This window comes from Diabrotica undecimpunctata, chromosome 9 (assembly GCF_040954645.1).
Source record: "Diabrotica undecimpunctata isolate CICGRU chromosome 9, icDiaUnde3, whole genome shotgun sequence".
NCBI lineage: Eukaryota > Metazoa > Arthropoda > Insecta > Coleoptera > Chrysomelidae > Diabrotica > Diabrotica undecimpunctata.
In genome coordinates this window covers 98,680,408-98,692,991 of record NC_092811.1, presented here as the reverse complement: position 1 = coordinate 98,692,991, position 12,584 = coordinate 98,680,408, and the positions used below count along the sequence as shown (strand labels likewise).

The following is a 12,584-nucleotide window of genomic DNA, read 5'->3' as shown; positions in this document are numbered from 1 at the left end:
AAGAACGGTCACTTTAAATATGTATTTTTTATCTGTAATAAAGTAATCTATTTCGTTGCGGGTATTTTCGTCTGGGCTCCTCCATGTCTAACGTCTGTGTGGCTTCTTGTAGAAAAAGCTATTCATTTGATAAAGATTATTCTCTAGTAGAAATGACAAAAGCATTTCACCTCTCTCATTTTTACCCTTACTTCCGAAATTTCCCAGAGATATTTCCGATGCATCTAACTGTGTTCCCATTTTTGCGTTGAAAAATTCTAGCCAAACCCAACTTAACATAAAACACTTGACAGCTGTCAAAATGGCCGAAAATTAAAAAAGTGTTACCAACTTACATTTCCATACCTCTAAAACACATCCTTTACTAGTTTCTTTATATTTTCTGTGCTGTATCAAGGCTCCAAGCGACGCTCACAGTGTAGACGCTGGTCGAAGTTCATGATATTCCGAGTCTGTCAATTACGCTCGTAATGCAGACGTTGATGCAGAATCTCGAATTAAATAAATAATTTCTTCTTCTTTATTATATAAAATATCTTTTCTGTATGTACTTAAGCGGAATCTAACTTTACTTTTTCGTATTCATTATTATTATTAGTTTTACTTCTCCTGCATTTCTTCTTGTCCTTTGAATTGTATCTCCTCTACCTGCGTCTTCTCGATGCTGTGGTCTTCTAATGTGATTTCAATCCGCGATAAGGCATCTGCTGTAACGTTTTCAGTTCCTTTCAAGTAACTAATTATTGTAAGGTTGTATTCCTTCAGCTTCTGAATTTGGTTAAGTGCTTACAGGGTTCGTGTATCTGGGACTGCCTTTTCCAAGGCAATGTTAAATAGGAGGCAAGCCAGGGCATGCCCTTATATGAGTTTATTTTTATCTCAAAGGATCGAGAATGTTTTCCATGTATCCTAACGCTGGCTTTTAAGTTAGACATTGCCATTCTTGTTAATCGGATAAGTTTTTCTGGTATACCAAACTTAAGAATTGATTGGTATAGTAATGTTCTCTTGACACTATTGTATACGGCCTCAAAGTCGACAAATAGGTGATCGGTCTCAATGTTAAATTCCAATGTTTTCTTAAGGATCTGTCTTTATCTGGAGTAAGTCCGGCCTGGTATTTTCCAACTATGCCAACTGTTAAGCCTTTCGTAGAGAATATTTACTAGTATTTTGTAAGCAGTTGTTAATAGAGTTATACCTCTGTAGTTGTCACACTGTAGCTGACTGCTTTTTTTTATGTAACGGGCATATAACGCCTTGAGACCATTCACAGGGCATGGTTTCATTTTGCAAGACAAGAAGTAAAACCTGGATCATCATTTTAAAAATTTAATTCAGTGTAATTTTATCTAGTCGATAATTTGAAACTCGCCACCCTTCTCCACCATCACACTATTCTCCACCACAATCTTCCTCTTGGAAAGATAATATTTAGCGACCACGTTCCTCAGATGGTCCGGACAGTTCCTTGCTTACAAAGAGCTCATTACAAGACCCCACTGCAATGTATCCAAAGCATTTCGGACGTCAATGGGGATCAAGATGACCCATCGGTGATATCAGCCCTAATTCCTCTTGCCACCTGAAGCACGTTGGTCACCGCAACCACTGTACTTTTCCCCTGGCCGAAAGCATACTGTCTCGGATACAAGCCTCAATTCAACTTTTCGACACATAACAGTAGTTATACTATTATATACTTAAAAGTCCAAAACAGGAGATGTAAGTTCTTAACACTATTTAGTGAACCTTTACATCTCACTAACAAAAATTCCCGCAGTATTTACCTTACGAAAACGATAAATTATTTTAAGACGAATGGTTTCCAACTTGTTGATACTTTTTTTTAAGTAGGGTTATACTCAACAAATACAGCTAAAATATTACCATTTTTAGAACGGTACTCTTAGGGTAATTTTAATAATTATTATTCCATGACACATTGTTCGAAAACATGTCTTACTTAACCAAAATATTTGTTCGACACGTGTTTCAAATTATACGCCAATGTAGTACAAAAAAAATGAACGATTCAATTATTCAAAGGTCGATAAGGCTAATCAGACTTCACAAAAGCCTCGTTATTATAAATGTATTTATTGATTGATATCTTAAGCACCCTGTTTGTGTGTAGTATATGGAGTATGAAGAACTTCCTATTCATATGAAACGACAGAGCGGAGACCACCCAGAAGAAAATTCTATCGGAAAAGTAGGTCGAGACGATAACGATACGGAAAATGATTTCGAAATCGTCTTGTCTTTGAAAAGAAAGGATTGTAGTAAACGTTTTGTCTTTATCGGGTTTGGGATTATATCTATAAAGGTCGCGTATTTGTATCACCATAACAAATAAAGTGGTCTATACATAAAATATTTCTATACACTTATGTTACAAACACAAAACTATATAATAATGTATTTTTTGTATGTTTTATATGTATTTCTCGCTGTACCCCAGATTAGTGTTCCATATAGCCACATTGATTTTAAAATACTTTTATAAATACGATGTTTATGTTAAGATTTGATCGGTAGCTCGTGTTTTACTACATAATAGGTATAAAGAAATTATATAAGGTCAGCAGTGGTAAGTGTGTAGCATAATATATTAAAGTCTATATGTGTACCCCGGAGGTAAAGGACACTATGTCCATTTTTATCGAAATTTAGATTATTGCACTTTTGAATATAACCTTTCTGGCTCTACACATGGGTAAAGCATACTATGTCCAGAGACGGCAAGTTACCGACTTTATAATACACACCAAGTCCACTTCCAGTCAGAGGTAAACAACACCATGTGGACTTGGTGTTGTTTACCTCTACTATATGTGTGCACCGTCATTTACCATCCGGACATAGTGTTATGTACCCTTGTACACTTCCCGTCATATAAAAATGGTACACTTTTTTTTCCCAATGTAAACCAGTGTTCAGACCAGAGATATATAAGAGAGCCTCTCTTACATATCTCTGGTTCAGACTGGAGACAATGGTTCGTGAAACAATTCATTGTTGCCATCACAGATAACGGAATTGCATTAAATCTAAATAAAAAAAATAACGTTTAAAAATGTGTTCAGATAAATATTATTTTTATTATTAACAACAAAAAACGGTATCTAATAAATTTAATAACCAGAGAGACGGTTGAGTTAATGTCCAAAATGTTTGAAGAATTTTTTAATAATGGAGATATGACAAAATACTATTATTTCAGCAGTTTCGAATTATAATACATATATTTAAATTCCACACTTGTTCACTGTAAAAGTTATTCATTTTGTATTAATTTCAAATTTAATTTTTAATTTTTTTAGTGTTTTATTTATTCTAGTATGCCACAACTCAATACAGTTTTGTGCTACACTTTACGAGAAACGAATGACAGCTCTCGATTTAAAATTAAATATAATAAAGTCATGTCTAAATTTTTTACATTATTTAATTAAAATTTTTTCATAAATTATAATAAAACAAGATTTAAGTCCTTCTTTTAGCTGGTTTGATATAATATATTCGTTATAAGAAAGAAGTGGACAAAAATGATAGTTTGTTTGGAGATGAAAATTCGGATATTGATAAAATCTATGAGCCTCTAAGTGGTGAAAGCTCAGAATCGGACGACAATGATATGAGACGTATAAGTAAACCAGCGAAAACAAAGGTAAAAGAGAAAGCTATTATTACTCCTACGATTAGTGGGGCAATAAAAAAAATCTTCTTCAGGACGATTTATCCCTAAGCAGTGATGCAGGCAATTTCAATGAACATAATGAAGTTATTTTAGAAGAAGAGAAAAGTGTTAAATGAAAGTTATAAAATATAACTAAGTGCAAACAAAAAGGTAAAAAACGTGTAGTAAATGAACAAAGTTGGGCCTGTAATGTTCGCAAACGAAAAATAGCTGGTGGGAAAGAGTATCTCAGTAAAAGAAGAAAAGACATGCCTGCAAAAATGTTAAAGCCTCCTTGCATGTGTCCCATAAAATGCTCTGAAAGATTGCCAGAATACGAAAGACAAAAAATTTTCAACTCATACTGGACTGAGACAAACGTTTCAGATCTTAAAAAGCAATTTATCTTCTCATGTATCGACATCCAACCTACTCTTCGATCAAGAAAAAAAGATCTAAATTCTACCAAATCTAAAAATAATACACTACACTACCAAGCTGATCAAAGAGGTAGACACACGCCAACCAATAAAACTCCTACCGAAACCATAAATAGTATACATCAACATATTAAATCATTCCCAAAATACGAGTCATTATTCCAGAGAAAGGAGTAAGAGAACGTATCTGGGCACAGAACTTACAATAGAAAAGATGTATCAACTGTACATTGATGAATGCAATGAAAGACATGTCGATCCAAAGCTCAGAGCAAAAGAGTGGTTGTATGCAGATATTTTTAATAAAGACTTCAAGTTGTCGTTTAAACCGCCCGAAAGAGACATTTGCGATACATGCAGTACATTCACCGCTCAATTAAAAAATTCGGTATAACTTAAAACAATTGGACTTTATAATAGCTAAAGAGTCACCAAAATAGAAAATACTATCTGGTGATTTGCAAAAATGTTTGCCTTTACCACTAACAAACAATTGTATTAGTTTCTACAAAAGGAAGCTTTGGACATTAAATTTTACATTACATGATGCCAGTGATTCTTCTGTACAATGTATAATGTGGGACGAATCTAAAGGGGCCCGAGGTGCAAATGAAATTGCCTCGTCAATTTTGAAGTGGGCTGACAATACAATTCCAGATAGTCAAGTAGAGGACATCACTCTTTGGACCGATAACTGCTATGGACAAAATAAAAATATAAGTGCTATTGTATAATAAATATTATTATAATGTGCTATTTTTGGATACTGCAAATAAAGACGATCACTCAAAAGTGTTTACTGAAAGGGCACACACATATGGAAGCAGACACTTTTCATGCTTTAATCGAAAGAAAAAGAAAGAAACTCTCCAATTTGGCCATTTTAACACCATGGGACTGGCAACAACTAGTTAGGCAAACATCAGGTAAATACACAACACAGTGCACAATATGGAACTTGCAGATTTCAAAAACTTCAAAATGCTGTTCGATAAGAAATTGTCATCTAATCCTCCTTTTGTAAGTAGAAAAAAAAATGTTAATAAAGACCATGTTCTACTGTTAACATGTGTTTTCCTACAAGTCCAACAAGAACACATTGGAAAGTTCTTTTATAAGACCGATTTCAATAATCAAAATATGTATGAAGTGGACTTTATGAGGTATCGAAGATAGCAAGTAACGTTTCCAGCCCAATTAAATCAAGTCTCAGTAACCCCATTACCAATCACAAAACAAAAGTACAATGACTTAATTGCACTACTTCCTTTTGTTCCGTCAGTTTGTCATGCGTTTTATCAAAATTTAACACATAGCGATGTAGCCACAAACGATTACCCACAAGAAGATGAAGATGATATGGAGCATCTTTAACAATTTTGAAACTTGTCGTCTATAATTTTACTTAATTATTATAACATTATAATATTTACCTCTAATGAAATAATAGTATAGGCTGTTTAATGTGTTTGTATTGTTTATTTCGTAAAAACCTTAACATGCAATGCCACATTATTTAAAAAAGTTGTTAGAGGTAAACAACACTATGTCCAACTACACATTTAAAAAAAAATTTTAAATAATGAACGGTAAACCTCAGATATATAACACTTCATGGAATGAAAGACGATTATACACACCACAATAATAATATATTAATCTTGGTTAAATCTAAGAAACATTTGAGTATTTACTGATTACAAATTTAAAAAATTTTAAAATTGCTCTCCTGAAAAAGTAAGAAAATGGACATAGTGTCCTTTACCTCCGAGGTACCGAATATTTACGTACGTACCGCATTTTGGATTTAAAAAGGTTACAAAAAAGAATAGTAACAAAAAATGTGATATCAGAAGACTAAAAGATAAGGAAACAAAGGAGACAGTCGCACAGATTCTTTCAGAAAAGCTAAGTAACATAGAGCAAACATATGATCCAAAATAATCACTCCAGAATATATTTGAAACCTTTAACAAGATCAGAGAAGAACATCTGAAGAAAATAAAGAGAAGGGGAAAAGTTGGATGAATAACAATATACTGCAACTTATGGAAGAAAGAAGAAAATCAAAAAATAACAAAATAATGTATAAAGATATTCAGAGACAAATAAGAACCGAAATACCAAAGGCCAAAGAAAATTGGTTAAAAATACAAGTGTGAAGAGATATGGCTGTTGGAACAAAAATACATTTAATATACATAAAAAGGTAAAACAAGCAACTGGTCTTCAAAAATCCAACACAGCTAGTAAACTGTAAAATCAACAGGGAAACATCATCACAGATAAAAATCAAGAAATATGCATATGGACTACATGCAAGAACTCTTTGATGATAATAGATCCGAACAATCTCCGTCCTACATATGTAATGACCACTTATCAATCACATCAGATGAAGTGGAAAAACGCAATATCACAACTAAAAGATGGCAATGCTCCAGGACCCGACAATGCATATGCTGAACTCATAAAGCTATTTAACACAGACGGTACTCAACGACTAACAAAAATATTCAATGACATATTTAAACGAAGTAATACCAAGATCATGGCTGAACTCAACGTTTATTGCTCTACCAAAGAAAACAAAATTCGTATCCTGCAATGATTTCCGGACCATCATCTTAATGAGCTACATTTGAGTAAGAGATTTGGACTTTCACTGAATATCAAGAAAACAAAATGTATGATGATCTCTAAGAAGGAACAGCAAATTACAAGAATCAGTGTGAATGGTCAATCAATAGTAAGACTAAAAACATACACCTACCTTGGTACGAACGACAATGAAAATTGGGACCATTCCCAATATAGGATAGAGAAAGCAATATCTGCATTTAAAAAAATGGCTAAGCTATTCAAATGCCATGATTTATCAGTACCCATAAAAATCAGGTTGCTACGATGTTATATTTTTCCTATACTGTTGTGCGGAGTTGAGTTGTGGACTCTCACAGACGATACCTGCAAGAAAATTGAGGCTTTTGAAATGAGGCTTTATCGTCGAATCCTGAAGATATCCTATACCGACCACGTTACTAACCAGAAACAGAACTTTATTAAGAATACAAAAAGGAAAAGAGTTGTTAACCACAATAAAAACAGCCAAAATCGAATACCTCGGTCACATCATGAGGAACAGCGAAAGATATGGGTTGCTGCAATTAATTCTACAAAGAAAAGTAGAAGGAAAACGAGGACCAGGAAGGCGAAGGATTTCCTGACTGAAGAATCTACGTACGTGATTCAACACAACAACTACAAATATTTTCAGAGCAGCAGTTTGCAAAATACAGATTGCCACGATGGTCGCTATGATCCGAAACTGATAGGCATTACAAGAAGAAGACCGCATTTTGAAATCAAGCAAGAATTGAAGCTAATATTTTAATACAATATTTAAATCTGTATTACCTACAACTACTTCATTTTATAACTTTTCACGGCAATCACGTCACCATATTTTAATTTTCGTTTAAACTATGTCCGTGGTACACACTTCCCCTTTAAATGGGGGAAGTGTATCTACAATTTATTTTTTAGCCATGAATAAATAGAAATAAAATCTGGGTAAGTGTGTAAAAGTAGAATGTTGTTTCTTTCGTTAGCTATTTAAATAATTTAAAGAATCGTGAAACTCGGGAGGTCTATGAAGAGTAGTACGCGAACATTACGAAAACAAAAAAGACTTAATAAAGTTATAAACTTTTTTCGATAAAGTTTAATACAAATTGCCTATGCTAGGTAAAATAAGATAAAAAATATGCCGACGACACGGTGATCCTTGCCAGTACCATAGACGAATTACAGCAGGTAATGGAAAGAGTTTATTCAGTTAGTGAGGAATACGGCCTGAGCCTCAACTTCAAGAAGACAAAGTGGATGCTGATAAGCAGGAAGCAACAGCCTGCTCGACAGTTACGGATAAGTAACATACTAATTGACCATGTAGAATCTTATGTGTACCTTGGCACCAACGTAAATGCAAAATGGGAACAGGCCACAGAAATTAAGGCGAGAATAGAACGAGCTAGAGCAGCATTTAGCAATATGAAAAAGTTTTTCATAAGCAGGGATTTGTCTCTTCCCCTAAAACTACGTCTAGTTAAATGCTACATTTTTCCGGTCTTACTGTATGGTGTGGGGGCCTGGACGCTGACGGAGACGCTCACGAGAAAACTAGAAGCATTCGAAATGTGGGTGTACCGACGCATTCTTCGTATATCCTGGACCGAACATGTCACCAACATAGAGGTAATCCAAAGAATCGGAAAGGAGAAAGAAATCGTGAATACAATTAAACAAAGAAAGCTTGAATATCTAGGCCACATATTGAGACACGATAAGTACCGTCTACTGCAATTAATTGTCCAGGGAAAAATAGACAGTAAGCGAGGGCCAGGCAGGAGAAGACACTCGTGGCTGCAAAATCTGAGGAAGTGGTTCGGGCTCACATCGGTCGAACTATTTAGAAGCGCCGCAAACAAGATCAGAATTGCCATGTTAATAGCCAACGTTCGCAACGGACAGGGCACTTGAAGAAGAAGAAGGTAAAATAAACAACTTATTGAATATTATAATTAGAAAAAGTGACGCTGACTCGGTGTTATCCTATTTTGTCACCACTGGCTCTGAAAGAAGCATTACGATGTCCTCAATTTCCACAAAACTGTTTTCCCTGGGTCTGGTCAAATAATGGAATTGGAAGCAGACATGTCTAACGAGCTCATCTTTCTTGAAAACTTTATTTCTACTTCACCATCTGCTTTGTATACTGGACAGTTTGGCTGATACAATGTTATAATACGTGTTTTGTTAGATGCAAAAACCACCAATACCCAATCATTACAATCCACATTATTTGGTGTTTTATTTATTTGATCCAAATAGTTATTCAAGTCTTCTTCCTTTCTAAGCTCTTCTTCAATGTTATTATTAGAATCCTCCCACATTACTTCCTTTTCCTCTTTCTCCGATGATAATTCTTCTCTTCTCTTCTCTTCTCTTCTCTTCTCTTCTCTTCTCTTCTCTTCTCTTCTCTTCTCTTCTCTTCTCTTCTCTTCTCTTCTCTTCTCTTCTCTTCTCTTCTCTTCTCTTCTCTTCTCTTCTCTTCTCTTCTCTCTCTCTTCTCTTCTCTTCTCTTTCTCTTCTCTTCTCTTCTCTTCTTCTCTTCTCTTCTCTTTCTCTTCTCTTCTCTTCTCTTCTCTTCTCTTCTCTTCTCTTCTCTTCTCTTCTCTTCTCTTCTCTTCTCTTCTCTTCTTTCTCTTCTCTTCTCTTCTCTTCTCTTCTCTTCTCTTCTCTTCTCTTCTCTTCTCTTCTCTTCTCTTCTCTTCTCTTCTCTTCTCTTCTCTTCTCTTCTCTCTCTTCTCTTCTCTTCTCTTCTCTTCTCTTCTCTTCTCTTCTCTTCTCTTCTCTTCTCTTCTCTTCTCTTCTCTTCTCTTCTCTTCTCTTCTCTTCTCTTCTCTTCTCTTCTCCTCTTCTCTTCTCTTCTCTTCTCTCTCTTCTCTTCTCTTCTCTTCTCTTCTCTTCTCTTCTCTTCTCTTCTCTTCTCTTCTCTTCTCTTCTCTTCTCTTCTCTTCTCTTTTCTTCTCTTCTCTTCTCTTCTCTTCTCTTCTCTTCTCTTCTCTTTTCTTCTCTAACTCTTCTACAATTTCAGATTTTTTTTTGAGGGCTTCTCAATTTCTTTTTCTTGTAGGCCCTTAAGTATTTCTTGAGTAGTTATTGTTTCAACACCAGTTGCAATTTTTCTCTTCGGTTTAACTCTATCTATAGCAGTGGTTCTCATCCTGAGGGGCGCACCCCCTTGGGGGGGGGGCGTGAGAGAATTTCAGGGAAGGCGTGAGGGTACAAAGAAAAAAAATTAAAATTAAAAAATATATATTTTGTTAAAAAACAAAATATTTTGTATTTCGTATTTTTATTTTATTTAGAAATATTTCTTTATTTAAACGTGATTAAAATCGTTTTACTCAAACACACAATCTGAGTTAAATATGACAGTCTTGTGTATGGCAACATCGTAGGAGCGCAAAGTATATTTACCAACACTGTATTGCAAGCACTCCTGGCTCCAGTTCAGTGACTCCGTCTCACGCGTCAGTTTCAGTGGACAGCGTCTGTGTGCTGTTTTCAGCAATCAGTGTAATCGTTATTTAATAACAGAGTGATTGTTTCTGAATTACTTAATAGTATTGTGTACAGCTTTAAACATGGCTAAGTCACTTCAAAGAAAAGATTGTATTCAGACGATTATATCAAGTATGGTTTTACCTTTATGGAGAAAAACAGCAGTCATTTACCTCAGTGTGTCAACTGCCAACTGTTCTTAGTAATGATGCAATGTGCCCCGGACGTTTGGAATGGCATCTAATTACAAACCATTCTGCTTTGAAAGATAAAGGCCCAGAATTTTTTATTGCCAAAAAAAGCAGCCTAAAACGTATGAAACTTGACTCTGCTGCAAATTTTCGTGTTAAAAATGAGAAAGCTGTGGAAGCATCATACAAAATAGCACTTTTGATAGTTAAAGATAAGAAACCACATACTATTGGTGAGTCACTAATTAAACCTTGTTTACTTACTGCTTGTAGTACCGTACTTAGTGAAGACAGTTGTAAGAAAGTAGAAAAAATTTCTCTCTCAAACGACACAATAACACGTAGAATTGATAACATGGCTCTGAGTTTGAAAAATCAACTATTGCAAAAATTAAAAGGTTCACCGTCTTTTTCTTTGCAGTGTGACGAAACAACTGATATTTCAAAGCATGCACAGTTATTGTTTTACTGTCGATTTATTGACAGAAAACGGTTCCTGGAGGAAATATTGTTTTCAACATCTCTTGAAACAACAACTAAAGCCATTGACATATTTTCTGCTCTTGAAGATTTTTTAATAATCAATGAACTTCCATGGGAGAAATTAATTGGCATATGTAATGATGGGGCCCAAGCCATGACAGGATGTCGATCTGGATTTATAGAATTCGCAAAAAAGAAGAACCCTAGGATAATCGGTTCTCACTGCATTATTCACAGACAAGCTTTAGCTAGTCGGACTTTACCTGAACCTCACGTCACATTAAACTTAGCAATTAAAATAGTTAACCACATCAAATCCAGCGCATTAAACACTAGGCTCTTTCAGGTACTATGTCAAGAACTGAATAGTGATCAGGAAACCCTTCTGTTTCACACAGAAGTCCGGTGGTTATCCAAAGGAAATATGCTTGTAAGATTATTCAATTTAAAGTCAGAAGTTGAACTTTTGTTAATGACTTCAAAACAAGAAGATCTTAACAGAAGATTTACAGATGATAAAAACGTCTTTTACTTGGCTTATTTGTCTGACTTTTATGAGACACTTAATGTCCTGAATCTGAAGCTTTAAGGCCTTAAAAACCTCTTATACACTTATGATGCAATTAAGGAGTTTATAGAAAAAATATTGCTTTGGCAACGCCGCCATCAGAGTTCCAAGCCAAACTTTTCGTCTTTTCCTAACTGAACGACCTCCTCGGTGATATCCAAACCCTTTCACTACATCTAGTTTCGGATTTGAAAGACGTCATATCACGGCATTTGGAAGAACTGAAAAATCAAATTCGAAAGTACTTTCCAGATGTTAGCTCGAAAACTGGGAATTTAAGTTGACAAGAGATCCTTTTCATATCGAAGTTGACATTCTTCCAGTTAACCTTCAAGAGCAGGTAATTGACCTAAAATGTGATTCACAAGCAAAAGCAGATTGAATTTTGGTTAAGCTACTTTCCTGTTTACCCAGAAGTGGCTTTAGTATCTGCGAAGTTATTAGTCCAGTTTTCCTCCATATATCTTTGCGAAGCTGGTTTTTCTGCATTGTCGTATATAAAATCAAAATACCGTTCAAGTATTCACCGCTCTCATTGAAAGGGCAAAAACAGTCATATAAGACTTTTAACTTTATATGCGTATTTGATTTTTTGATTATTCTTTTTCTCAAATAAATAAACAACGTTAAGTTTAATGAGACATCAAATAAACTTTCGTATTTAAATATATCTGGATTTTATTTTGCATCCCAGCTTTTGCTAACGTAGAGTTAGCATCGTCAGTTTCACAGTTTCACTGTTCTAACTTGAACCAACCAATTATTGACTGGAGGGGAGGCGTGAGCTATCTTCAGTGTTCAAAGGGGGCGCCAATCTATAGGTTGGTGTTATTTTACCATGTCTAATAAGAGTCCTTGAAATGATACAATATGCGCATTCGAGGTGCTAGAAACTGACAGTTCTTCTATATGTCCATTGTTTTCCTCTTTTGGGCGATGCATGGTAAGGTTGTATTTGTATGTTTCCTTTTATGTATGGTATTGTTATTTTCCTCGTATTATTCCTTGTGTATGCTGTAGGATCTCGTTCTAAGTTGTTCTGTTCTATTCGGTCGATTGTTGAATATTCTTTATTTATAAACGATAAAGGA

The 12,584-nt window shown here is 34.9% G+C and overlaps 1 protein-coding gene across 1 annotated transcript; it reads left to right on the top strand.

Annotated features, from left to right (window-relative positions):
* Nucleotides 1–10,464: 10,464 nt before the first annotated feature.
* LOC140451259 (zinc finger BED domain-containing protein 5-like) lies at nucleotides 10,465–11,514 on the top strand. The gene has a single exon (XM_072544998.1). It carries the CDS (start codon nucleotides 10,465–10,467, stop codon nucleotides 11,512–11,514), a length of 1,050 nt encoding a protein of 349 aa, XP_072401099.1.
* The last annotated feature ends 1,070 nt before the right edge of the window (nucleotides 11,515–12,584 follow it).

Excerpts from the sequence above, each read along its gene's own strand:
- LOC140451259 (XM_072544998.1), top strand. The coding sequence starts at position 10,465 with ATGTGCCCCGGACGTTTGGAATGGCATCTAATTACAAACCATTCTGCT.